Genomic DNA, 26742 nt, shown 5'->3' on the forward strand with positions numbered 1-26742 from the left:
AGATCCACAAGAGAAATTTCTCCCTGACAATGTCAAGTAAAACTGGGCTTCTCCAGAATTGCTGACTCATTTTCTCTTGTGAGCAATGTGAATCTTAGGTCCATCAAGAAAGCTGTTCTCTTCTTCCTTCGGCTACCGGGAAGCTTACAGCCAAAACTGAATGCTAAAGGTAGTATCTGAGAACTTTTCAGCAGGAGTTTCTATCTCTAATTCTATCCCTGTCCTCACAGCACTACCCTCGCCATTTTCCTGTCACCCTGAGGTTACCCTAGGTTTTTTCACTGTCGGGGAACAAGGAGAGAAAGGGGGGATAAAAGGGTAGGAAGGGAACAACCCTCTGGCCATGCTGCCCGATAGATGAATGTCAGTGCGTGGCAGAGACAAGAGCCAGACCTGTCTTTCTGCTCCAGGACCACAGTCATGTCCAAGGCCCCCTCGTGCCTCTTCTTCATCTCCGAGAGCTTGTTTTCCAGGCTCAACCGAAGAGCCTTCTCTGTCTCTGTCCCCGCAAAGGCCTTTTCCAGTTCTGCCTGGGCGGCTTTCACATCCTAGAGTTAAATGAAATGCATTTGATGCAATTTTTCAATACAATTGGGAACATTTTGAAAGGAAATTGGATTAAAATATAAATATTTATGACTTTTTCTCCGGCACATTTCCCCTCCCTGCATTGTACTATACATGGGGAGAATCAGTAATAAATACATTTGCCAGCCATTTTCTCCCTCTTGTATCCTGAAGAGTAATAGGCATTTCCAATGGAAAAGACTCAAGTCTACAAAAACTGTATTTTTGGGTTTGAAGAATCGGATCAATATTTACAGCTTCAGTGAGAACAAGGAGAAATGTGCCTCTCAATACCTAAACACACATAAATTCCAGAGTCCCCAGAATCTCCATACAAATTCATCCCACACCCCACCGCCCCCTCACTATTTCTTTTAAGATAATGACTACACGATTCTCAAATGCATTTTCTGAATCTCCAAGGTGATGTGGGTGCTGAAGGACTACGTTCTTCCTGAGAGCTCCGAGAGGCCAACAGGGGAAGGATCTAAATCACAGAGGCAGGGCCCGTGTTGGGGAAAAGGGCCCTGGTGCTCAGCAAAGTGTCCTGGGGAGACATCTGGATCTCCCAGTGCCAACCGTCTCTGGTTACATCACAAAGATAAAAGTCAAATCAAACTGGGTTCAAAACCCAGCTCTCCTACTTCTTTGCTGTGGGACACTGGGTAGCCACCTAGCCTCTCTGAGCCCCAGCTTATCTGTGAAACAGGGACCACCACCACCCCATCAAAGAGTTGCTGTGTGACTGTCAAATGCCTGCTGCATCACAGGAAGCTCAAGAAAACAAAACGAAACGAACCGAAACAAAAGCACTGGCTGCTTCTTCCCTGCCCTTCGGTCCACAGGGGCTACTGTGCACACTGGGAACGGAAAGCCCACTACGAGCTGCAAGTATAGTGACCCGTGCGTCTTTCTGTGTCCAGCAGGCTTTGTGCTGCGTTCCTCCTCATATCCAAGAAGAGTCAGGGTTTCAGGGGGAGAAAGTGAGATGACACGACAGACCTCAAAGACCAAGAATTGAGTGACGAGTGTCACTTCGTACTAGCTTAATACGGAGGGAAACTTTCAACGTCTAGGAGCCAGGATTTTTTAGCCGAGACACATGCTGCTTCCCATCAAGGGCACAGCAAGCGCCTGGGAACAAGCAGGAGGAGGAGCTACACTCAGTGCCTCCCGGGAAAGGGCACTCAGTGAGCACTGGGGTGACGGGGGATGGAGGCCAGGACCAGACACAGGGCTGCCCGGGGAACGCGAGGGCCTGCGAATCAGAATCTGCTTCCAGGCTTAGCGCATGTTAGGGGAGTCCTTCCCCTCTCTGGGCCTCAGTTTCCTCCTCTGGAAAAATAAAGAGACTAAACGAGGTAAGAAGGGTGGTGTTGCATCAAGAACGCAGGCTTTGAAGTCAGCAGTCGTAAAATGGAATCCAGGATCAAACTTAGACTCGTTAGTCTTTCTGTACTCCGGCGTCCTCGTCTGTAAGCATCGAGACGACAACCAGGACGCAGGGTGTACCAGGCGCCTGGGACAGGGCTGGAACCCGTGAGATGCTGAATAAGGGTGGCTCTCATTTCTGCTGCAAGTCTGCAAGTTTGTGAAAGAGGGAACAAAATTCTGCTCCCTCCACTATTAACCCACTGCAAGAACACATCCTCCTCGGGGCCTCCAGACTTGCCTCTTCTAGATGGAATATTCTCTCGTTCAGGAGCTCTTCGACCTGCCGCACCTTCTTCTGGGCATCTTCTGTCACCCGCTGCACTTCGGAGCCACCCCCTTCAGCCAGGCTCTCAACTGCTTTACTGCAAAAAGAAGCAAAAGTGTAAAATCCATGTGGGGACAGTCAGAGGGTGGTTTCAGTGGCCCCAAAGAGACAAGGAATATTTGTTAGCCATTTCTCCCACAGACCTGTGGAGTCTTGTGGTTGTTGTTTTCAATTTTTATTTTTATTTGTTTTTTTGAGAGAGAGAGAGAGAGAAATCAAGTGGAGAGGGGGCAGAGGGAGAGAGAAGGAATCTTAAGCAGACTCCACACTTAGCGTGGAGCCTGACGTGGGGCTTGATCCCACGACCCTGGGATCATGACCTGAGCCGAAACCAAGAGTCAGATGCTCAACCAACTGAGTCACCTGGTGCCCCTTTTTTTAAATTAATATTTGTAATTCAAATACACAGTGAAGTATATGAATGTATCAAAATCAGTCAACATGTACACCTTGAACTTACATGGTATATGTCAATCATACCTCTATGTAAAATACATATATATAAACACAAATTAAGAAAGAAGTAAGAATCATCTATAATCTTATCAGCCAGAAAAACTAAGTTAACATTTTAGCATGTAGCCTTTCAGACGCTTTCTACAAAAACAGAACCAACCATACAATATATATCCATGATCTGACTTTACTACTTACTACACCATAAACATCCTTCTGTGTCAATAAACATAAATCTCTACCATTTTTAAAGGCTACATATTAATTCACTGTATGAAATATACTAGAGTGTATTAAATCAATCCCCTATTTTTTTATCGAAGTAGAGCCGACACACATCAATCCCCTCATGTAAAAATATTTAGATGATTTCTGATTTTACACATTTGTCTGAAAACACTTCTAAAGCTCTGAGGACAGTGCAAATAAAGGCTTTATTCATATCTTGAGTACAAAGTACTCCAATACATGTTAGTGTTGTTATCATCTCATAAGCAACATTATAATAAGAGCATCCTTGCATATATACGACCCGGTGATCTCCCAGGGTCAGTTTCCACAGAGGGAATTACCGGGTCAAAGGGTAAGCACACTTGTAAGACTCCTGACAGCCACTGCCGACTCTCCCACCAGGAAACTTCCGGCAAAGTACACCTCCACCTGCGGTAGGAGAGGGGGAGAGCTGGTCCAACGAACCAACGCGCAAAGGAACAGCACGCGACGGAAAGAAATCTGAGGGATCGAGGGCTTTTCTACAGCGTCTTTTGCCAACTGGAGGGAAGAGCATTTTAAACACAGCGTGCCCCACCTGTGAGCCCCAGCCACCACTCCGGGCGTGAGGCCAGGAGGCTACGCAGGCAGCCCACGCTCCGTCAAGTGCAGAGTTCACGCTGCTGGACAGCACGGAATGTTAGCCGTCCAGCGGGCCAGGACCGGTGGGGACGGCGCACCAAAGCCTGACACAGGACCCCAACGCCTGACGCCTCTCATCGGGGTCCTCCTCAAAAGAAAAACCGTCAGATACGACCTTGTGGGACATTTACTCGGAGCGCATCTCCGCAGATTTCTAAACGACTGCAGGTTGGCAGAAGGCAGAATCATAAAGGAAACGGCTCCACCTAAAGCTGGCTTCTCAGAAAAACTGCAACAGAACAAATTTATTCACCGCCAGCCTCCCGTGCCCTACTTTAGGGGGCATATGAAATGTTCCCAACCAAGTGCCATGTGATCAGACGCTCACATGCACGGGCCATGTGAATTTTTGACTGAGAACAATGGAAAGTCAAGAGGGCCATACTTGCCGTCCAAGCATCAAACAGGAGCTGCCTACGAATAAAGACTTTATTCATATCTTGCTTCCTTTCGCCAACAGGCCCTCAGAAGGCCCCAGTGTCATGACATCATTTTAATGGAATTCAACGTTCAACTGCAAGAACGAACATGGACTCTGAAGCCTGAACAGATCTGCTTCCAAATTTACACTGTCTCATGTCCTCAATGTGACTCTGGGCAAATCACCCCTTACGCCTCAGGTTCCTCACTTGAAAAGTGACACGCTTGCCTCTTAGAACGCACGTGCTAACACGTGTGGTGGCCACGGCACGGCGCCCTTCTCCCCCGATCTGAGCGCCACCTGCTGGCCCTGTGGCCACCACAGCACCAGCCCCTGCTGAGATGCCCGGAGAGGCCTCCGTCTACCCCTCTGAGCTGAGACAGGTCATTCTCCGGCCAGAACCGGGCCGCCACTTCCCCTCCAATGCCATGCGATGTGCGCGGCCCCGGCTCCCTCGGCCTATTTCTCCATCAGTGACGTCTGGAGTTCCCCGCGATTCGGTCGTTTCTGTCGTTCCTCAGAAGGCACGGCACACGGCTGATACCACACACAAGGCTAGAGGCTCTTCCTCCTGAGCCGCGGATACGGGATTTTTCCAGTCCTGAATTCCCACTAACCACCAGCAGTGTTTTAGCCCTGGGCTTCACAGAGCCCCCTCTAGGGAATGGTCCCCCCCCCGCCCAGAGAGGGCAAACACGTCGTCTCCCTCCCGTCCGCCCACAACGAACCTCGGTGTTTTATAGTCAGAATCATATACACTGGCAAGAGGCGGACTACAGTTTCTAACAAGTGCTGGTATTATTCAGTTTGTTTGCATTTTAGTTATACCAATAAAATATATCCCCAATAATAAATGTTCCAACTTTTCATTTATCATCTTTGTATTTTACAGTTACTGTAGCAATAAAATTTATACTCGGCAGTATGGTGCAATTTTCCTCTACTAATGGAATTATTATTTTTGTTTGTGCTTTAAAGCTACAGAGATAAAATTTACTCCCGACAATATGTCTGCCTTTGTTTTTAATGTCCCCTTACTGTAACTGATAAGTACAACAATGGAGACCCAGCACACATACGTGTTTCCCCCCCGCAGCAAGGCAGAGCGGGCTCCAGAGCCAGACGGGCCCAGGATCTGTCACCCACCTGGGCCGGCCCCCCAACTCCTCCAGGCCCCAGTTTCCCCTGCACTCAGATGAGAATGCCGGCTGCCTCACATCACTGTTGTGAAACTGATAAAGCCATAAAGCAGGTCAAGTGCCAGACACAGGGTCTGGGGCAAAGTAGAATAAATGGCAGTCCGCTCCCCCTACCCTGTCTCTCCTTATAGAATCTGGGCCAACAGACGAGATGGAGAGCAAGACCTAAGGCGAAGAAAGGTGGGGACAAAGTGGTCTAAACCAGCATTCCACCCGATACAAAAGAGAACCTTCTATAAATATCACCCCTGCTACCCTTTTTAACCATCACCCTTTCCTCTTGATTCTTTCCATTCTAATTATAGTTCTGGAGAAAAAGCAGGTGCTTTTCCTGTGACAGGTCCCCATCTCCTGCCCAACCCCCACCAAAAAAAAAAAAAAAAAAAAAAAACACCGTAAAAGTGAAAAAGGGAGTTGAGGGCATTAACAAAGGTATTTTTTCCGTCACCAAGAATGTACCTACACACGCCTGTAGGTGCTGGGCGGTTGGGGGCAGGGAAAGGCACACTTAGCAGGGATGTGACAGACACCGTGCGGGTCCTACAGCACACAGCACGCACAAGGGGCCCACGGAGTAGGAACGGCGGAGGTGCCCCACGCTGCGCTGAAGGAGAAGAGGCTCTTGGCCTTAGAAGAGGTGCAGTCGTGTTGGAGAAACAAGAATCACACACGTGAAAATTAAAAAGAGCATACGAGGGGCACCTGGGTGGCTCACTCAGTTAAGCGTCTGTCTCTTGGTTTCAGTTCAGGTCATGATCTCACGGTTCATGGTTTGAGCCCCACATGGGGCTCCAGGCTGACAGCACGGAACCTGTTGGGATTCTCTCTCTGTTCCTCCCCCGCTCATGCTCGCTCTCTCTCTCTCAAAATAAATAAATAAATACACTTTAAAAAAAAAAAAGGTCCACGGAAAAAAAGAGAAAAAAGCGTATGAAATCAGGGCTGGACCCAAAGTCAGGGACCTGCGTTCTCATCCCAGCTCCAATCATCCCGCCTGAGTGGTGCTGGTCACAGTCCTTCCCTTCTCAGGCCTAAACCCCACCCTGTCCACAAGGAGGCTTTCCTCGAGATTTGCCTGGCTCCCAGGAGAACGATGGCATCCAAACGGATGCAAATGGGTCTTATAAACTATAAAGTGCCGGCACACACGCGGGAGTGTGATTCTCTGCCAGGGAAGCTTGTGAAGGGATGGAAACGTGGGCTACAGGCAGCCAGGCGGGGCTCACCCCGAGCCTCGGTGTCAGCTAGGCGACAGGAAAAGCAGAAGGGGCCGCCAGGGCCAAGCCAGAGCAGCGGGAACAGAACGTGTTCAGTATCCGTGAGCCAGACGAGGAACGTGTGTCAGACGAGGCACTGGCAGGGAGAACGCCGGAGCAGCTACGTCGTCGCGAACACTCTTCACAGAGCTCGCGATCTTAGCCCCTGGCCTAGGAGTCAGCCTTGACATCCCCCTCCCCATCCGTGACCCAGCCCTGTTGATTTTGCTCACCAGGCGCCTCTCCAGGCCGCCCACCCCTCGCCATCGCTAGCCTCTCACCTGAACTACCGGACGAGCCTCCTGACTGGTCTCCCTGCCTCCCCGCCCCGCGCTCCGTCTACGAAGCGCCTTCCTCTCCGCATCCAGTGACCTCCACAAAACTAAATCTGATTGTGTCAGCTGCTCAAACCCGTGACTTCTTCCCGTTTATCTGGGATAATCTCTGCTGTGGCTTCAAGACCCTGCAGGACAAGACACAGACCTCCCCAGACTTCCCATATTCCCTCGGACTGCACGTGCACCAGCTAATTCCTACTTGCTCCTCAGACCTCACCTAAGTGCTCCCCCCTCAGGGCCCCTTCCCTGCAATACGTCTCTATTGACGGACCTGTTCCTACCCTGTCAACACTCCCCGCTGCCTCTGTCTTCCTCACGGCTCTTTTCCCACTTGGTATTTATCCGCTTACCATCCCAAGTATTTTATCACCATCGCCCCTTCTAGAATGCAAGCCTGTCTGGATCACCACTGCATCCCCGGGAGCCTAGCCCAGTGCAGCACAGAACAGCTGCTTAATAAATCTTTTCTGGATAAATTAATAAAACTAGCCAGACCAGGGGCGCCTGGGTGGCTCAGTCAGTTAAGCGTCCGACTTCGGCTCAGGTCACGATCTCGCGGTCCGTGAGTTCGAGCCCTGCGTCGGGCTCTGTGCTGACAGCTCAGAGCCTGGAGCCTGTTTCCGATTCTGTGTCTCCCTCTTTCTCTGACCCTCCCCCATTCATGCTCTGTCTCTCTCTGTCTCAAAAAATAAACGTTAAAAAAAAAAACAAAAAACTAGTCAGACCAAAAAGGTCTGCGTGGGCAGCTTGGGGAATCTACGCCCACAAATGCGTGCACGAGCCCTGAAAACATTCAGCCCCGTGTGTGGTATGGAGGAGCGCACACAGCCTTTGTGAGTTCGGGTTTCAGCGTGTACTCGCCCGCTAACGGCAAGTCCTAGCCAAGACCTGCAGCAGGCAGGGCGCTGAGCATGAAACAGACCAAATTCAAATTCTACTACCGACCTCCAGACTTGGTAAAGTTGACTTGACTTCGTGCCAGAGAATGATGTGCTTCAAAAAAACCAAAAACCAAAAAACAAAAACAAACAAAAAATGTGCAACAGCAGCCAACAAAAACAAAAACTTATCAATCGAGTTTTCTCATTCATTCACTCATTCACTCACTCGTTCAGAAAATACCAAAGCGTACAAGATCGGCAATAAGCGAGGGAGGTCTGGGCCGGGGAGCCCCTAGTGTCCTCGAAGCCAGCAGCAGCCCAACTTCCAGCTGCTGGCCGCATGACAATGAAAGGAATGATATGACCCGGCCCAGAGCGGTGCAGCTGTGCCCTAAGCCAAAGAGTCCACGCTCCTGGCCCACCGGATCCGGCAGGAGCTCAGCTACCAAGACAAATGGTGTGCCTCCCCCCAAGCTTCCAGCCAGATCCTTGGTGGAAGGTGGGTCAGCCCCGGCAAGCCTCATCCCACTCTCACCAAGCAAAACCGTATACTTCGGTGTCCCAACAGACCCACAAACGCCCTCTTGTCGCCGTGCCCCCATTATACTCTGTCTGCAAGCGTGCTACAAGGCTGAAGTGGGGGGACGTCTCTTTTCAAATCCTCGCTACGCAGCACAATTACATGATAAATGTTTACGAATGAATGAATAACCAATCGAGTCATCGACTGTATTCTCTGAACTGGGCTTGTTGTTCGACAAATATTTAACTATTTGATTAATTAAAATAATACTTCTCAAACGTGTTTTAAGCAGAGCACCTCTTTTAAACAAAATATTGTAAGAGACCCTAGTGCATTAAACAGATACAAAAACAAGTTCCTCTGGTTAAAGCCCTACCCTCTGCGTCCCAGCCTCACTCACCAGAGTCCCTCAGGATTCCTGCAAGCCCCTAGGGCCTTTAGCGCAATGAAAATGAATGAGCTGCTGATAGAATTAAGGACGTGGGTGGATCCCACAAACGCTGCTGAGGAAAGAGGCCAGACACAAAGGGGGGCGTGTACGGTACGGGACTCCATTCCTATCAAGTTCAAAAGTGGGCAGAACTAAACACCGATGCCATCAGTGTTCCGCACAGTGGTTATCTTGGTGGAGAAGGGGACTTCTGGGGGATGGGTGATGTTCCGGTTTTCGATCTGGATGGTGGCCCCACAGGTGTGTTTTTAGTGCAAATTCGCCATCTGCACACTTAAGATCACATCGTTTTCCCTGTTAAGTACATTACACTTCAAAAGTTTGTTGAAAAGTAATTCAACAAAAACGGACACCTCCTTGGGGTCCTTAGGGCCCAGTGGGAAAACAACTGGCTCAGAAAACACAAGGCTGTGTTCTATGGACCCAGCCAGCCTCCACCCCCCGGAACCCCGGGCACCCTGCAAGCTTGTGACAGGATGACAGGTACTCACGAGGCTTTGATGAGAAGCTGCTCCCTCTCCTGGAGCTCCCGCTTCAGACTCTCCACTTCCACCTTCAGTTCGATGTTCTTCCAGTCAAGATTAGGAAAGAAAAGAAACAACGTGAAATACGGGACCCCAGAACGTGCGCGGTGGGGAAACAGCTTTCCGCACAGACTAACTTACAGGACGCTTATAATAGGCAGATGCTAGATTCAAAACCTCATTAGCCTCAGGGCACAGGGAGAAGGGAATTATTAAACACTGGTGGTCTCAAAAGGAAGCCCTGGATTCCTCAAGACTTGGAACAATTATGTAAATTTTCCAAGCTTCTAACAGCCAGAGCACTCAAACACTGAGGCATAAATGTCATACAAGTGAGGCTGATTTAAAAATGGTTTGCCCTCCGCCAGGCAAATTTACAAGCAATTCTGCAGTTTGCTTTTCCCATTCCAAGGCAATTACTTCTGCTTGTTTACAATCACGCATGTGGTGGCTGTAGCAGTGGGAACGTGTTACAGCCTCAAAATAAATAAATAAGTAAGTAAATAAAACACGTGGATGGATAAGTGGGAGGCCACACCACTGCCTGTCTCGTTTCAGCGTAAGATTTCGGGGCACTTACAAAAAAGCCACAACCGCGTGGGGCAAGCTGTCTATGAGGGCCACCACGGCGTTCTCCAACCACACGTCCTCCTCTTAACTGACTGCAGCGAAGGGAGTCACACGTGGCCTCGGGCTTCTAACTCACGTGACAACCCAAAGACAGAAGCTCTGGTAAAGACACCGCAGTGTGAGACACTGGGGCAGTGGCGGGCTTCTCAAACCTGTCCACGAATGTATCCCAGGTGGAATAGCAGATGAACTCCCGCAAGTTAGAGCCTGAGGTCTGAGTGCGTAGCTGGTGGAGGATTGCTATAAATCCAAGATTTCTCCGAAATCTTGCTCCTGTTTTGTTTTAATAATTCATGCCAATTTCACATCCATAATCCATGTGGGTTATTTTAAATAAAAGTCACATTTCCGGTAAAATTTATAATCTCAGGGGACACGCCTCCTACCTTCCTGCCAAGCAGCCCTGGGGGAATGAGGACCCGAGACTGAGAAGTCAGCCAGAATGGAAATCAACCCGCTAACCTGGGCTGGTCGCAGACATATACCGATCACCTGTGACAGGACAGGCACGGGGCTAAGCGCTGACGACGGCGTGGTAAACAAGGCAGACACGGGCCCTGCCTGCACACTGGCATCAACTATGAAACTGGAAGCGCAAGCCTGTAGTCGTCCTCGAAAGCACAAGTCCAGGAGGTGAGAGAGCAAAGTTTCTTCTCTCAGGCCACTCGAGCGCCAATGAAACACACAAGCCCTACCTGACATAGGGGATTTGAGGAGCAAATGAGCTCACAAATGGGAAGAGCCTAGCAGACGGGGCTCCCAGTGCGTTATCTCCTTCCCGGTCAACAACAGGCACTAAAGAAGTCATCTACGAGACCAAACTTTGTTAGGAGAAGCTGATCTTTGCATAAAGATCACTGCATGACAGTTCACTGGTCTTCAGCTGGTTTTGTGAGGCCCCTACAGCAACAGCCTTCAAACAGAGGACACCTTTTCAGCTCTAAGAAGGGCAGAGAGTTTCCATTTAAGAACTGACACCAGATAATCTAAACTGCTTTCTGATGAACTAACTGGCACCCCCGACCTAAAACGATGGAGAGCTAACATGTCCACGAGACCAATTTTTCAAGCCCCAATACCTGAAGTTATAAACTTATAATACATGGGAATCAGTCTCCAAACCATAAGTCAAGACACCTTATAAGCTTAAAATGGAATTTCGTTATAAAAGAGAATGAAGACGCCCTTACACTACTATTAAGGAAAAGATATCCTTATCCTTATTATTAAAGAAAAATGCAAGGTACAGAACAGAACGTGCCTGCGTTTATGTAAAAAGGAGATTTATACCCACACACACACCTGCTTGTACATACATAAAATTCCTCTGCATAAATAATTAATAATATCGGTTAGATCTGGGGAACCAGGAGACAAGGGTGGATGAAAGTCTCTCTAGTGTATTCCTTTGATGCTTTTTGAATTCTGAGCCATGTACACCTACCTATCCAACAACTTGAAATAAAAGTATAATTAAATCAGGTCATCTAATCAGACAGTGTAAAGAAAAAAGAAAAAGCTAAACAGCAGAGTAAAATGAGGCAGGCCTGTATTCAGAATACACCTCTCATAGTAGCTTTGTGACATCCAGCAAGTTACTGATCTTCCCTGAACTTCAGTTTCCTCTTCTGTAAAATGAGGATAATCTCCACTGCACAAGGCTGTCTTGAGAGTTAAAATAAGATGATAAATGTCCAAATGCCCAAGACCGTGGCTTACAAAGAGCAAGCAATTAACACGCTTTGGCTCCCTATCACCCTAGAAGTGTGTAACCATACTTACACAGAAAATGTTTTAGGCTATTGGTTTTTCCTTCAAACTATGATTGCATCATCACTCCCTTCCAGAAAAGGTGACATCCTCATTGCCTTTCCACCCCCATACTGAAGGGAAAAAAAAAAAACAAAAAACTGCCTTAAGGGACAAGAGAGCTTTTCAATTCTTGAAAAGGCTCAGAAGTACAGTACAATCCTTCTTCAAGACAAGCCCATTTAAGTCCCATCTGCTGAAACTCAAGGAGAGTCCTTTTTCCCCCTTCAAAAGTTTCCAGTGGTGCAAACTTCAGAAGAGAAAAGACGGAGACATTCCCCGGGCCAGGGGCTAATCTGCTGGAGAAAGCCAAAAAATGGGCACTGAAATATTGTTTGTACTTATGTCTTTTCAGGAAAGCCAAGTTCTGTTTTCAACTTTCAGCACCAAGGTCTGTTTTCAGGCAGAGGCCCCCAGGTCAAGACTTCAGATGGGAACAGACGCTTTTCTGACCGTCACAAGCAAGCACGCAAGGAATACAGAAGAGCCAGGGCACAGACAGCTGACGGTCCTCACTGCGGGCTGCCAAGGGAAGCCTCTGTCAGACAGCGAGGATCATCGCCAAGCACTGACTGTGTGCTAGGGCTTTTCCTCTGCCATTCCGTTTTAATCCACACAAATAACCCTGTGACAGAGGGACTATCACTTAACTCCGAAAGCAAGCCCAGGGAGCTGAAGGGCCTTGCCTACAGCTACACGAGTTAGTGGGTAACAGCAGGCCGCAATTCCAAAGACACTCCACCATTTCACCACCTTTGTCTCAATCCTGAATAATTAGGAAAAGGCAACTGAGATAGAAAGAGTAAATCAGAATTAGGATTTGAAAAAGAGAGACAGAATCCCTTAAAATTAATCTCGCAACTCTTTGCTTACTATTAAGGTCATCCTATTGTTTTATGCTCCCCGTAATCCATTCAGATTAAATGAAAGCAGCTCTGTCTGTTCAGGCTAACTCGGAGAACAAATATTAATCAAGTTTCTGCTGGGAATGACTCTGAGAAAAAAACCAGGTGTGGCCGTGGGAAGTGGGACCTCACAGTTTTATAGACGTGTTCGGTGGGGCCATCAAATTCCTGTTGCATTCTTTCCTCCAGGAAATAGATGCGGAGCTTTAAATTAAAGTTTTCTTTCTTCAATTCAGTGATTTGCTGGAAAATAAGCACAGAAGGGTTATCAAAAGTAAGGTCTGAAGGACGGTACCTGCATTAATCCCTGTAGCTCCTAAGGCTACGAATGGACTGAAATGTTAAATACTAGAGAAAACTTACCTTTGCTGCAATTGTACCAGCCCAGAATTAAGTGGTTCTCGCTAGTCGAATTTAAGACAATCTGAGCACTTGAATGAATAATGACTGAAGAAAAGAATTCGTGACTCCACACTGCTGATAAGTAAGTAAAGAAAGGAAGAAAGGAAAAGAAAGAAAACAAAAGGAAAGGAAAGGCAAATCTCTTCTTCACAAATGAAATCCAGTTAGTAAATGCAGAGGAATAAAAGAGAAAATCACCATTATAAAAAAAAATAAATTAAAAAAAATAAAATATAAAAAATAGGGGCGCCTGGGTGGCGCAGTCGGTTAAGCGTCCGACTTCAGCCAGGTCACGATCTCGCGGTCCGTGAGTTCAAGCCCCGCGTCAGGCTCTGGGCTGATGGCTCAGAGCCTGGAACCTGTTCCCGATTCTGTGTCTCCCTCTCTCTCTGCCCCTCCCCCGTTCATGCTCTGTCTCTCTCTGTCCCAAAAATAAATAAACGTTGAAAAATAAAATTTTTTTTAAAAAAAATAAATAAAAAAAAATAAAAATAGGGGTGCCTGGGTGGCTCAGTCGGTTAAGCGTTCAACTCCTGATCTCAGCTCAGGTCATGATCTTAGAATCTGTGAGTTCAAGCTCCGCATTGGGCTGCCGGCACAGAGCCTGCTTGGGATTCTGTCTCTCCTTCTCTCTGCCCTTTCCCCACTTGCACTTTCTCTTTCTCCCAGAATAAATAAACTTTAAAAAAATAATAAAAATAAAAACAAATTTAAAAAAAGGAAATCACCATTATCCAACCATGACAGTAATAACTGATTCAGGTAAGAATCATCAATGCTAGGGGCGCCTGGGTGGCTCAGTCGGCTAGGTCTCCAACTTCGACCCAGGTCATGATCTTGAGGTCTGGGAGTTCGAGCCCTGCGTCAGGCTCTGTGCTGACAGCTCAGAGCCTGAAGCCTGCTTCAGATTCTGGGTCTCCCTCTCTCTCTGCCCCTCCCCCACTCACACTCTGTCTCTCTGTCTCTCTCTCTCTCTCTCAAAAATACACCTTAAAAAAAAAGGAATCATCAATGTTAAAAGCATTTGATAAAAGATCACTGGAGAACATGACATTCACCCAGTTATTACCTCACAGATGGCTTATTAATTACTAAAGGAAAAGGTCCATTACAATTTAGGAATCCAGTAGACACCACCTAAATCAAGATAATATATTAAATGTCACCAGTGATGGGGCAAAGTGACATGCAGTGTCTCCTGAAACAAAGCACTGAAAGCAAGCGACTTCATTTTAAATGTTCCTGCCCTTGGGGCGCCTGGGTGGCGCAGTCTGTTAAGCTTCCGACTTCAGCCAGGTCACGATCTCGCGGTCCGTGAGTTCGAGCCCCGCGTCAGGCTCTGCGCTGATGGCTCGGAGCCTGGAGCCTGTTTCTGATTCTGTGTCTCCCTCTCTCTCTGCCCCTCCCCCGTTCATGCTCTGTCTCTCTCTGTCCCAAAAATAAATAAAAACGTTGAAAAATATTTTAAAAAAATAAAAAATAAATAAATAAATAAATAAATGTTCCTGCCCACAACCTTTAGCCTGCACCTAATGAAGCAGTCCATCTGACGAATCCAAATATAAGGACATTTGCAGAACAGCAGGGAACAGCAGGCCTGAACCCTTCAAAAGTCTTAATGACAATCTTAAGGTAAAAGTAGTTGGGGAACTCTTCTAAATAAATGGAAGTGATGGAGGCATGATTACTAAGTGCAATGAAATCATATAGTAAATCTTGAATTTAAAAAAAAAAAGAAAGAAAAGAAAAAAGCTCCATGAGGATAAGTGGGGAATCTGAATAACAACTTTGTATTAGGTAATAGTGTTATAATTTTGTAAAATGTCCTAAGAGAGATACATCCTCAAGTACATAGGGATGCTGTCATGATGTCTGCAACTGACTCTCTAATGAGTGGGGAGAGACAGAAAGAAAGAATAAAGCAAACGTAGCAAAATACTCACTGATGAATCCAGATGCAGTATATATGATTGGTTGTTGTGTTTTTAATTTTTTTTTTTTTTTTTTTTTTAGTGTTTATTATTTTTAAGAGAGAAAGAGACAGAGAGCTAGCAGGGGAGGGGCAGAGAGGAGGGAGACACAGAATCCGAAGCAGGCTCCAGGCTCTGAGCTGTCAGCACAGAACCTGACGCAGGGCTTGAACCCACAGACAGCGAGACCACGACCTGAGCCAGTCGGCCACTTAACCAACTGAGCCACCCAGGCACCCCTTAAAATTTTGTTTTGATGTTTATTTATTTTTGAGAGAGAGAGCACAAGCAGGGGAGGGGCAGAGAGAGAGGGAGACACAGAATCCGAAGCAGGCCCCAGGCTCTGAGCTGGCAGCACAGAGTCCGATGCGAAACTAGGACCCAAGAACTGGAAGATCATGACCTGAGCTGAAGTCAGATGCTTAACTGACTGAGCCACCCAGGCGCCCCAGTTGTTGTGCTATTTTGCAACTTTCTATAGGTTCACTTTGCTTGTTCATGGATATGCTCATGGATATCCTGGGTCATAAAACAAACCTTAACAAATTTACAGAACTGAAAATCAAACCATGTTCTCTGACCATAATAAACTTAAGGTAGAAATCAGTAACTGAAAGAAATTGGAAAATACCCAAATACTTAGAAATTAACACATTTCTAAACAATCCATGGGGCAGAGAGGAAATCTCAAGGGAAATCAGAAGATATTTTGAATTATCTTTTGAAATGCAATATATTTTGAAATACAAGTATATCAAAATTTGTAGGGTACAGTTAAAGTAGTGATTGGGGAAAATTTATACTATTTAAAATGTGTTAGAAAACAAGAAATGTCTCAAATCAAAGATCTAAGCTTCTACCTTACGAAACCATAATAAGAACAAAATAAACCCGCACAAGCAACATGACAGATATAATAAACATAAGAACAGAAAACAATAAAATGGAAAGCCGGAAAACAGAAAAAAAAATCATTTAAAAAGATGCTTCTTTCAAATGATTGATGAAGACTGGCAAAGATAAAAAGAGAAAAGAAAAAGACATAAATTACCAATATCAAAAAATGAAAGAGAGGTCATCACAACAGATCCCATAGCAATTAAAGGGATAGTAAGAGAATAATGCATATAACTCTACGCATATAAATTGAACAACTCAGATGAAATAGTACATTTCCAAGAAAAGTACAAATTATCAAAATCCACCAAAGAAAAATAGATATACAGAATAGTCTTGTATCTATCTATTTTAAAAACTGAATTTGTAATTCAAACCCCTCCAGAAAAGAAAACTCCAAAACAAAATTATTTCAGTCGCAATTTCTACCAAATATTGGAAGAAGGAATAATGCCACTTCTATACAATATCTTCCAGAAATCAGAAGGTGAGGGAACTTTGCCACTTCATTTTACAGAGGGCAATGTTACCCTGATACCAAAACCGGACAAAAACATTACAAGAAAACTATGACTTAGAAAACTAGATTAAGTCACCCATGAACATAAATGGAAAATCCTCAACTAAATTTTAGCAAACTGAAAAAACAGATTAATACTTCATGAGTGGGACTTATCCCAGGAATGTAAAGCTAATTCTAATTCAACATTCAAAAATCAATCCATGCAATCCACCAGACCAAAAAACTAAGAACAAAAAAAATATATGATATCAATAGCTGCAGAAAAACATCTGACAAAACCGAACAGCCACTCAAGATAAATACTTGGCAAACCAGGAATTAAAGGAAACTTCCTTTATGCTACAGGGTATTTACAAGAAACTAATACATTTATAAATATATATAAATATATTTATAAATTTATAAATATATATTTATATTATGTATATATTATGTATATATACATAATACATGTATTATAAATGTATAAATATATTTATATTTATATATTTAATTAAAGATTAAAGTTGTATATATGTATTATATACATATATATGTATATATATTATGTATGTATATATTATGTATGTATATATTATGTTTATATTTATATATTTAATTAAAGATTAAAGTTGTATATATGTATTATATACATATATATTATGTATATATACATAATACATGTATTATAAATGTATAAATATATTTATAAATATATTATATATATATAAATATATATATAATATATAAATATATTTAATTAAAGATTAAAGTTGTATATATGTATTATATACATATATATTATGTATATATACATAATACATGTATTATAAATGTATAAATATATTTATAAATATATTATATATATATAATATATAAATATATATATTTATATAAATAAAAATATATTTAATTAAAGATTAAAGTTGTATATATGTATTATATACATATATATTATGTATATATACATAATACATGTATTATAAATGTATAAATATATTTATAAATATATATAATATATATATAAATTTATAAATATATATATTTATATTTATATTTATATTTATATATTTAATTAAAGATGAAAAACAATGCTATTCCCCTAACACTAAGAAAAAGGAAAAGGTGGGGCGCCTGGGTGGCTCAGTCGGTTGAGCATCCGACTTTGGCTCAGGTCATGATCTCGCAGTCTGTGAGTTCGAGCCCCGCGTCGGGCTCTGTGCTGACAGCTCAGAGCCTGGAGCCTGTTTCAGATTCTGTGTCTCCCTCTCTCTGACCCTCTCCTGTTCATGCTCTGTCTCTCTCTGTCTCAAAAATAAATAAACGTTAAAAAAAAAATTTTTTTTAAAGAAAAAAAAGGAAAAGGATATCCACTCTCACAATTTCTATTTAACATTGCATTTGAAGTCCTAGCCAGTGTAATAAGGTTAAGGGAAAAAATAAAAGGCATTCGATTTGGAAAGGAAGAGCTAAAATCATCCTTATCGGAAGACAGTATGATCATCTATGTAGAAAATCCCAAGGAATCTACAAAAAAGATCCCAGAATTCATAAGTGAGTTTAGCAAAGTCAAAATGCAAACATCAAGCGTTATTTCAATACACTAACAACAAACAACTGGAAACTGAAACTTTTTTAAATACCATTTTCCAATACCTCCAAAACACTTAAATTCATAAACATAAGTCTAATAAACCATGAAGTATGCTTAACACCACAAAATGCTGAAGAAATCAAGAACTTAAATAAGTGAAGAAGCTTACCAAATTCATGAGCTGGAAGACAATATAATAAAGATGTCAATTCTCTCCAAACTGACCTATAGATTTAACACAATCCCAATCAAAATCCCCACAGGATTTCTTATAGTTAGAAACAAGCTGATTATAAAATTTACATGGAACAGTAAAAGAGCTAGATGGGTGAAAACAATTTTGAAAAAGAATCCAAAGAAACAGACTATAAAAACAGACCCACACAATTACAGCCAATTAGTTTTTTTTAACATTTATTTATTTATTTTTGAGGGGGTGGGAGAGAGGGAGAGAGAAAGAGAGAGAGAATGGGGAAGGGGCAGAGAAAAAGAGAGAGACAGAATCTCAAGCAGACTCTGCGCTGTCGGCACAGAGCCCTATGCGGGGCTCAAACCCACGAACCGCGAAATCATGACCTGAGCCAAAATCAGGGGTCGGACGCTTAACTGGCTGAGCCACCCAGGTGCCCCCAGCTAATTAGTGTTTGACAAAGCAACCGCTAGCCTTAAAAATAAAACTGCCATTTATTCTACCAGCAAAAGATGAGTTCATTCAGGAATAGCAGAGATGGCAATCCAGGACAAGCAAGCTGCTGCAGACCCACCCGCAAACCCAGAGAATAAAGGTGAGAAGTGCTCTTTTACAGAGAAGGGGGGGGGGGGGGGAGTTGGGATGGGCTGTTGTAAACTAAAAGTCCACTAGAGTAAACTGGGAGCTGGAAGTATGGTGGATTCTCATTGGATGGCTGGGCTGCTGCGGGGGGTGGGGGGGGTGGTGAAAGGCTGCCGGTGTAAGAAACCTTCCTGCCTCCTGCTAAGATAGTAAAGTAGTATCTAAGAGCAAGGCAAGGGAAGGCAAGGAGCCCTCTCTTCCCGCTGGCTGTGCCACTGACAAGAGACCGGATTGAAAGCTCCCCCTGCTGGCACCCAACTGCATTCTAAGCAAAGTTCTTTTATTAGTTCTCACAGTACAAATACAATTCAATGGAGAAAGGGCAGTTTTTTCATTTTCAACAAATGGCTTTGGAACAACTGGACATCCACCTACAAAATAATCAACCTCGACCCAACAATTAGACATCTATTTACCAAAAAAATGAACCTCAACCTATCATACTTTAAACAGGAGTTAACTCAAATTAGATCATAGACCTAAATGTATAACATAAAATTATCTAACTTTTAGAATAGACAGAGGGCAATCCTTGAGACCTAGTGCTATACAGTTCCTACCTATAATCCCAAAGGCATGATCCATTTAAAAAAAATTTTTAATCAATAAATTGGGCTTCATCAGAATTTTAAAACATTTGCTTTGAAAAACAGTGTTAAGAGAATGATTAGAAAAGCTACCTACTGGGATTTGTGCAAATCACAAATCCAACGTAGGAACTGTATCCCAAATAACTCCCAAAATGTAACTGTAAGAAAACCACCCAATTAAACAAACAAACAAACTAAAGAACAGGCCAAAGATTTTCAAAGGAACTTCACAGAAGACATACAGACGGCAAATAATCACAAGAAAAGATTTTCCACACCTTCAGCCATTAGGAAAACGGAAATTAAAGCTACAATGAGTTTTAGTACCGATTAGAATGACTAAAAATTTTTTTTGAATTGAGAATACCTAATGCTGATGAGGATGTGAAGCAAATGGAAACCTCATACTCTGCTGATAGGAAGGCAAAATGCCACAACCACTTTGCAAAACCATTTGGCAGTCTCTCTCTCTCTCTCTCTCTCTCTCTCTCTCTCTCTCTCACACACACACACACACACACACACACACACTACCTTTACCATATGACTCAGCAATTCCCATCCTAGGGATTTACCCTAGGGAAATAAAAACCTATGTTCACCCAAAAACCTGTGCACAAATGTTTACTACAGCTTTAATAATAACCACCAAAACCTGGAAAGAACCTAAATGTTCTTCAAAGGGTGAATAAATAAAATGTACATCCATATGATGGACTAATAATCAATAACTATGATACACACACAACAGCATGAATGAATTTCAGAGACCTTACGGTAAGGGAAAGAAATCAGCCTCAAAAGATTATATTACTGTATGATGCCATTTATAAGACATCTGGAAAAAACAAAATTATAGGGACTAAGACCAGAACATTAGCTGCCAGAGGTCTGGGATGAAGAAAGGTCTGACCACAAAGAGACAGCACATAGGAATTTTTTGGCATTATGGAATGTTCTGTATTCTAATTGTGGTGATGGTTACATGAGCCTAGAACTGGATATACACACATATACCAAAAAAAAAAAAATCATTTAATATATATATGTGTATTAATATGTATGTGTGTATATACACACATATATATACTTTGATTATGACAGGCTATAAGGCAGTACACATCTGTCAAAGCTCATCCAACATTAAAATTGGTGAATTTTTTCATGTAACTTATATCTCAATAAAGCTGTTTTAAAAATTGCTAAAATGGGGCGCCTGGGTGGCGCAGTCGGTTACGCGTCCGACTTCAGCCAGGTCACGATCTCGCGGTCCGTGAGTTCGAGCCCCGCGTCGGGCTCTGGGCTGATGGCTCAGAGCCTGGAGCCTGTTTCCGATTCTGTGTCTCCCTCTCTCTCTGCCCCTCCCCCGTTCATGCTCTGTCTCTCTCTGTCCCAAAAATAAATAAAAAACGTTGGAAAAAAAAATTTTTTTAAAAAAAATAAAAATTGCTAAAATGATGGGGCACCTGGGTGGCTCAGTCAGTCGAGCACCTGACTCTTGACCTCAGCTCAGGTCATGATCTCAGGATTCCTAGAATCCAGCCTAGCATCGGGCTCTGCTCTGACAACACAGAGCCTACTTACGATTCTCTCTCTCTCCCCTCCCCTGCTCTTTCTCTCTCTTGCGCTCTCAAAATAAATAAATAAACATTTTTTAGATAATTAAAATGAAATACAGTAAAATAGTACTGATAATACAGTACTAATGAATGATAATATGATCCCCACTGCGTTTTTTTCAGCATTTAAAAAAAGTAATTGGTAAGAATATATAATGCTTTTTAACCAACATATTTTTATAGCTGGATAAAAGAAAATGATATGCACACTCTACATCAAACTGTCCTTGGCCCTCTTGTTAGCACTTAAGTTTTCAACTCTGTGGCTAACAAGGACAGCACAAGAAACCACTGGTAAGTTCATTAAAGCCTTGCTTTAAATGTTTTAAGGAAACAGCACATAAAACGTTCATTCAAACAAAAAGTCCACCCCACCAGATGCTTCCTATAAAGAGGAACCTTGTTCTATTACTCAACTACCAATGAAATATTTATGGAGGTTGCTTAAAATACCCACATTGTACATACTGCTAAAATTCTCAGCAACACTCGAAAGAATATGTATCCTGCGTATAGGTAAAGAAGTTTTTAAAAAATAAGAAAAAGGCAAATAAGCCTTCAGAAGGTGAATGCAAACACCAGACCGGCCCAGGTGAATACAATGAGGTACAGGCACCCTATTTTCCACAACAATGCCAGCCTAGTTCTCCACTTAATACCACTTCCCTCATAAAGTTTTCTCTGGCTACCCCCATCCGGCTGGACTGGAGACCCTTCGAAATGTTTCCATCTACCCTCTACTTTCTTTATCATTGCAACTCTCACACTGCATTATGCCAGCTGATAACTTGCTTTTTCTAATCAATCCATCTCTAAGAGGTCAGGCACCACACACTTGTGTCTTGTACGTTCCAGCCCGAATCATAAAGAGACAGTTACCAAGTGCCCAACGGCTGCCCAGGTGGCTGGACACATTTAAGAATTTCTTGAAGGCAATGTGATGCAAAGAGAGTCCCACGGTCTTCAGATTCAGATCTAGTACAGATCACCCCATTGTTTTTTGTCCATCACTCTTAGAATTAAACTCCCTGCCATGGGCACAGAGAGGTGTACGATCTGGTCCCCACTCTCCTCGCCAGCCTCGTCCTATTATCACCCTGTCACGCAATGTTCCAGCCCCACCGGCCTCCTTTCTGGTCCTCAAATAAGCCAAGCCCCTGTCTGCCCACACGGCTCTTCCCGCAGCACGTGCCCGGTGCCTCAGCTCCAATGGCACCATCTCGGAGGCCCTTCCTGACTACACAATCTCAAGCGGTCCCCACCACTGTGACTGCCACCTGAGTCACTCCTGAACACAGAACTCTTGGTTTTCTTGCTAGAACTTTTCACAATCTGTACTCCTTTATTTACACATTTATTACTTATTATCATGCCAATTACATGAATATAATCCACTTGGGGACAGGGATATTATCCGTTTATGGCTGTTTCCCTTAAGGCTTTCGCACAGTGTCTGGAGCACAGGGGATGCTCAGTCGACCTCTGTTAACGCACACGCAAACGAATGAATGAATACAATCCAGACCATCTTACTAGCTGTAGGACCTTAATCAAGTTCATCCTTCTGTGCGTCTGGATTCCTTTCTACAGATTAAAGGAATACCTATCTCAGAGACCTACTACAGGATTGAAAGAAATTAGTTAGAACGTTTGGTACTGTGCCTAGCACAGTACAAGAACGTAAAATATATTAATATTTTTCTCATTTGTATCTCCCCCTTTAAGAGAATCGACCTCAAGAAGAGAAAAAAGAAACAAAAACCTCGAGCTGGAAAAAGTGAAAACAGCTTACCATACACCAGGAATAAATACCCCCAAGATAAAACCCACCACACACGACTTAGAAACCTAACGCTGACAAGCAAGCTGACGCGTGAGCTGTACTTTGCCACGTCCCAGCCCCCGGAGCCGCAGGGCGACTGTGGAACTGCAGTCATCCGAGACGGGAAACGTCCCAACGTGATTATGGGGTGGTGCTTTCCGAAGCTGGAGGGAGGCCCCAGCGCGCAGCAGGACAGATTCTGAAGGAGCTGCTGTCACCCTGCCTGCCTCCCTTGGCCAAAAGCCTTGCCTGGCCTAGAGCTCCATCAGGAAGGGAAGACAGACAAAATCCAACAACGCAGGAAAGAATCAGGGCAACTCCAACCAGGCCCCGCTGAAATCGCAGCAATTCACCTGACTCTGGTGATCGCTTTCAGCAGCTTGCTGGAGCCGGGGCCCCCAAAGCTGAGGCTCACCCCAAGGCATCTTTGGACCCGAGGCAGCCGGAGCTAAGAGCAAGGGGGCCATGGGGTCAACAGAAACAGACTGAACTCCCAAGGCCACCAACCTGTGAGCCATGTGACCTTGGAAAAACTATTTAACATCTCTGAGCCACTGTTGGCTCATCTATGAATAAGGATAAAAATCCGTCACCTCACAGGAGTGTCGTGACAACACCATGAGCTAAGGCACCTGGCAAGCGGGAAATGGCGGACAGCCATTTCTCACTCAGACCCTCAACGGACACATCTTTTGGGCCACCGTCAATTCTTTTTATGCTCCTTGAAAGTCCAAAAACTGTTAGACCACTGACCTAGACGTCATAAAAACCATGACCTCTTGCCGCTCCAAGTTCACCTCTGGTCGACAACACCGCACGTGAGGTAATTCTGCCAGCGACAGCTCAACGAGGTGCATAGAATGAGGAGGACGCTTTGGAATCAGTTTCTGAGTCCAATACTCTCCCTCGTGTCCTCAAATCATAAAAACGGTTACTAGGCAAACATCTGCTTATTAACAAACAATACTGCAGCAGTAACAGAATTTAGAAACTGAGCCCCAAGCAACACTTGGAATATACCTACATTATGAAACCAACTCCTTTTATATTCCTTCCAGCCTAGCATTACATCCTCAGTATTTTTCACGTTGCTGCAGAACCGCACGTAAGTATCAAGTCAATGACAGCGCTAGGTACCACTGAACTGATTCACAGTCAGTGATTTAGCCGTCTCTCTGCTGAGCATTTATGGTTTCAGGATGTCCCGTGGAAAGCAGACAGGCTGTACCATCAAAGCCTTCTTCCAGTTTCTCAACACACCAAGCTCACAGGCAAGTCATTTGATCTCTCCAACCTCAGCTTCCTCATCTGTGAAACACCTTCCTCAGGAACTTGTTGCAAGACAAAGAGATAACAAATGTAAAACATAATTCCCTCGTTCCCGATTTTTCCCAACCGTACACAATGTGGCAACAAACAGCTTCACGCACACGGCATTTTCCTCCCACTGGGTTGTTTCCCTAGGACAAATTTCCCCCAAAACAGATTACGAGGCTCAAGAGTAATACTATTTTTATGACCATAAAAATCTCTTTCCAAATGGCCTTCAAAAAGATTGTAAAAATTTACACTGCCCAGCCTGCCATCTGGCCAGGGTTTTGGAGGGCAAAGGTATGAGAACACACAGCCTTCAATGGTAAGCGGGAGGCCAAGGATGAACCAGAAGCACGGGTGAACCCCGGCACTTAACACCGACCAGACATTCCACCGGCCACAAGCCAAACTTGAATCCAAAGGCCCTCGGTGCTGGCCAGCCCCATCCTGAACACAGCCAGCACCACGGAGAGTGGCTGCAGCACGCAGTCTGCCAGCTACAGACAGTCCTCAGCCCCTTCCACGGACTCGCATCCACACGGTTCCTGGTCGCCTGCCTTGTTCTAAACGCACCCCTCACGCTGCGTCCCTAGCCTCGGCTTGCCTGGTTGCTGCCTGCTCTCCTGTAAGGCGAGCTCTGCGTGCCCCCACGCCGACTACAAGCTCTGTCCCCCTCCCACTACACGGTCCTGGCATTCCCGATTCAATCCTTATCACAACCCAATGAGACAAAAATTATTTTCCCATTTTACAGACAAGGTAACCAAAATGTACAGATCTAGTTTCTTCTACAAGCTCGTCTATTTACTTACTCAACAAATACTTATCAAGCGCCCACCATCCTGTCAGGCGCTGAGTACTAGGGATAAAGGAGACGCACGTTGAGCAAGCACACAAATAAAACACCGAAGTACAAATAGTCGAAAGATCCATGGTGGAAAAGGCCGGTGCTGAGTGCCTGCTGTCAGACAAGATAATGGGGGTCTCCAGAGAGCTGGGGAAGGAGTTAGGGGCGGCCTCTCTAACAAGGTCACACTTCAAGCTGAGACACGAAGGTCCTGCCACTCAAGGAGAGGGAAAAAGGATTCTAGGCAGAGGGAGAAGCACGGAGAAGGCCCTGCCCGTGTGGGTTAGTGAGAGCAGGCTGTGTGGCCAGAGCACAGGCTGTGAGGGAAGGAGGAGGCATGTGCTGACCTCAGCAACACGGAAGCAGCCCCTTACACAGGGCCGGGTCTCCGCCCGCCTCAGCTGAGACCAGGAACTTTGAACACAAAGGAACAGGGGCCTGGGCACAAGAACACCAGCACCTCGGGCAGGCGGGTATGAGACCAGAGCAGCAGAATTTACCCTAAGGACATAATCATGTAACTGTAAAATGACCTACACGAGGAGACTCATCAAAGCTTTGTAAGAGTGAAAAATTCAAAACAACCTGGAATGTCCCACACTAAGAGATTATGTAAATTACGGTTCAAGCCCTTCCTTTTAATACAAGTCTTTCTGAACTAGTAGTCATGAAATAATGCTGTCCACCAGTATTAAGAGAGGCAGAAAGCTACCCATGCCATGCTCTGTCCGGAAGGTCACAGAAAAAGCCAGAATTAAATTCTTCTATATACAGATAAAGATAGCTACCTGGACTGGATATACTGATCCAGATTCTGGGTCTCCTCCACTCACCGAAAAAATGTTGAGACAGAGAGAGAAAGAGAAAGAGAAATTGACTGCCTGAGTACCCAGAACAGGCCACACTACACAGCACAGTGTCTTACAAAACGCTGCCTCTGCCAGGCCTCCTCCGGTAGAGGTCCGGGAGCCCCCACTGCGCTGTCACCTGGAAAGGACCAGTAAGACAGGCAGACTTGCCAGCTCCTCCCCCTAAGGCCTGCCCTACAGGTGATTACCACCTCACCTGATGCAGGTACAGACAAAGGATCGGCAATGCAAAGACCCACAAGGAGGCAAGTGGCTTCCACACAGAGGGGACAGCAGAGGACAGCAGGAAAGGCCGCCTGTGTGGAAGACCTGGTTCCCAGCCTGGAAGAGTCAGCGCCCTCTCTGGGCTTCGGAGCGCCCGTGTGTCAAACGAAGGGACGGGATGGTCTCCCCCAGATCTGAGTCTCAGCCTCACTTCTTGACCTCTCCCGACCACAGCCACGTAGCTCCAGCACCACCCCACGGAGCAGCCTTTCAGTGACAGCGTGTCGCCAGGCCTCCAGCCCAGGGGGCTTTTGAGAGTACAGCTCTGGTCTTTTCCCTCCCAGATAAGCATCCCCCACCGGCCGTCCTTCGTCTTCAGGACAAAGGTCAACCAAAGCAGGGTAACATACGAGACCCCTGACCCCTGCCTTCTTCAGTGGCCTCACTGCTCTCAGGACCCCCTGACACAGCCTCCTTCCAGCCAACGGGAACTTACAATCCCCTAAACTCCCTGCGCCCAGCATACCTCTCGCTGCGCTTGCCCAGGTTGAGTCCCTGTGCCTGGGATGCTCTCCCAGTCCTCTCACCTTGGCTAATCCCTACCTGTCCCTGATGACCCAGCTCGAGGAACACTTCCTCCAGGGAGGCT

At 44.9% G+C, this 26742-nt stretch overlaps 1 protein-coding gene across 7 annotated transcripts in view; it reads right to left on the reverse strand.

The window, feature by feature from the left end:
• The window catches only part of CDK5RAP2 (CDK5 regulatory subunit associated protein 2), a 173673-nt gene that overhangs the window by 131335 nt on the left and 15596 nt on the right, over positions 1 to 26742 (reverse strand). For 6 of the 7 annotated variants that reach the window (XM_047068608.1, XM_047068639.1, XM_047068648.1 and 3 more), the window contains 4 exons: positions 12764 to 12874; positions 9255 to 9331; positions 2240 to 2363; positions 394 to 548 (listed from right to left, as the gene is read on the reverse strand). In XM_047068608.1, the coding sequence (XP_046924564.1) occupies positions 394 to 548; positions 2240 to 2363; positions 9255 to 9331; positions 12764 to 12874 (467 nt within the window). Of the gene's footprint in view, positions 1 to 393; positions 549 to 2239; positions 2364 to 3354; positions 3585 to 9254; positions 9332 to 12763; positions 12875 to 26742 lie in introns of those variants that run through there. The other variant, XM_047068631.1, reaches the window with a different exon arrangement.

This window comes from Lynx rufus, unplaced genomic scaffold (genome assembly GCF_022079265.1).
Source record: "Lynx rufus isolate CCGP_SWC_20201006 ecotype Redwood Valley unplaced genomic scaffold, mLynRuf1.p SCAF_10, whole genome shotgun sequence".
Lineage (NCBI taxonomy): Eukaryota > Metazoa > Chordata > Mammalia > Carnivora > Felidae > Lynx > Lynx rufus.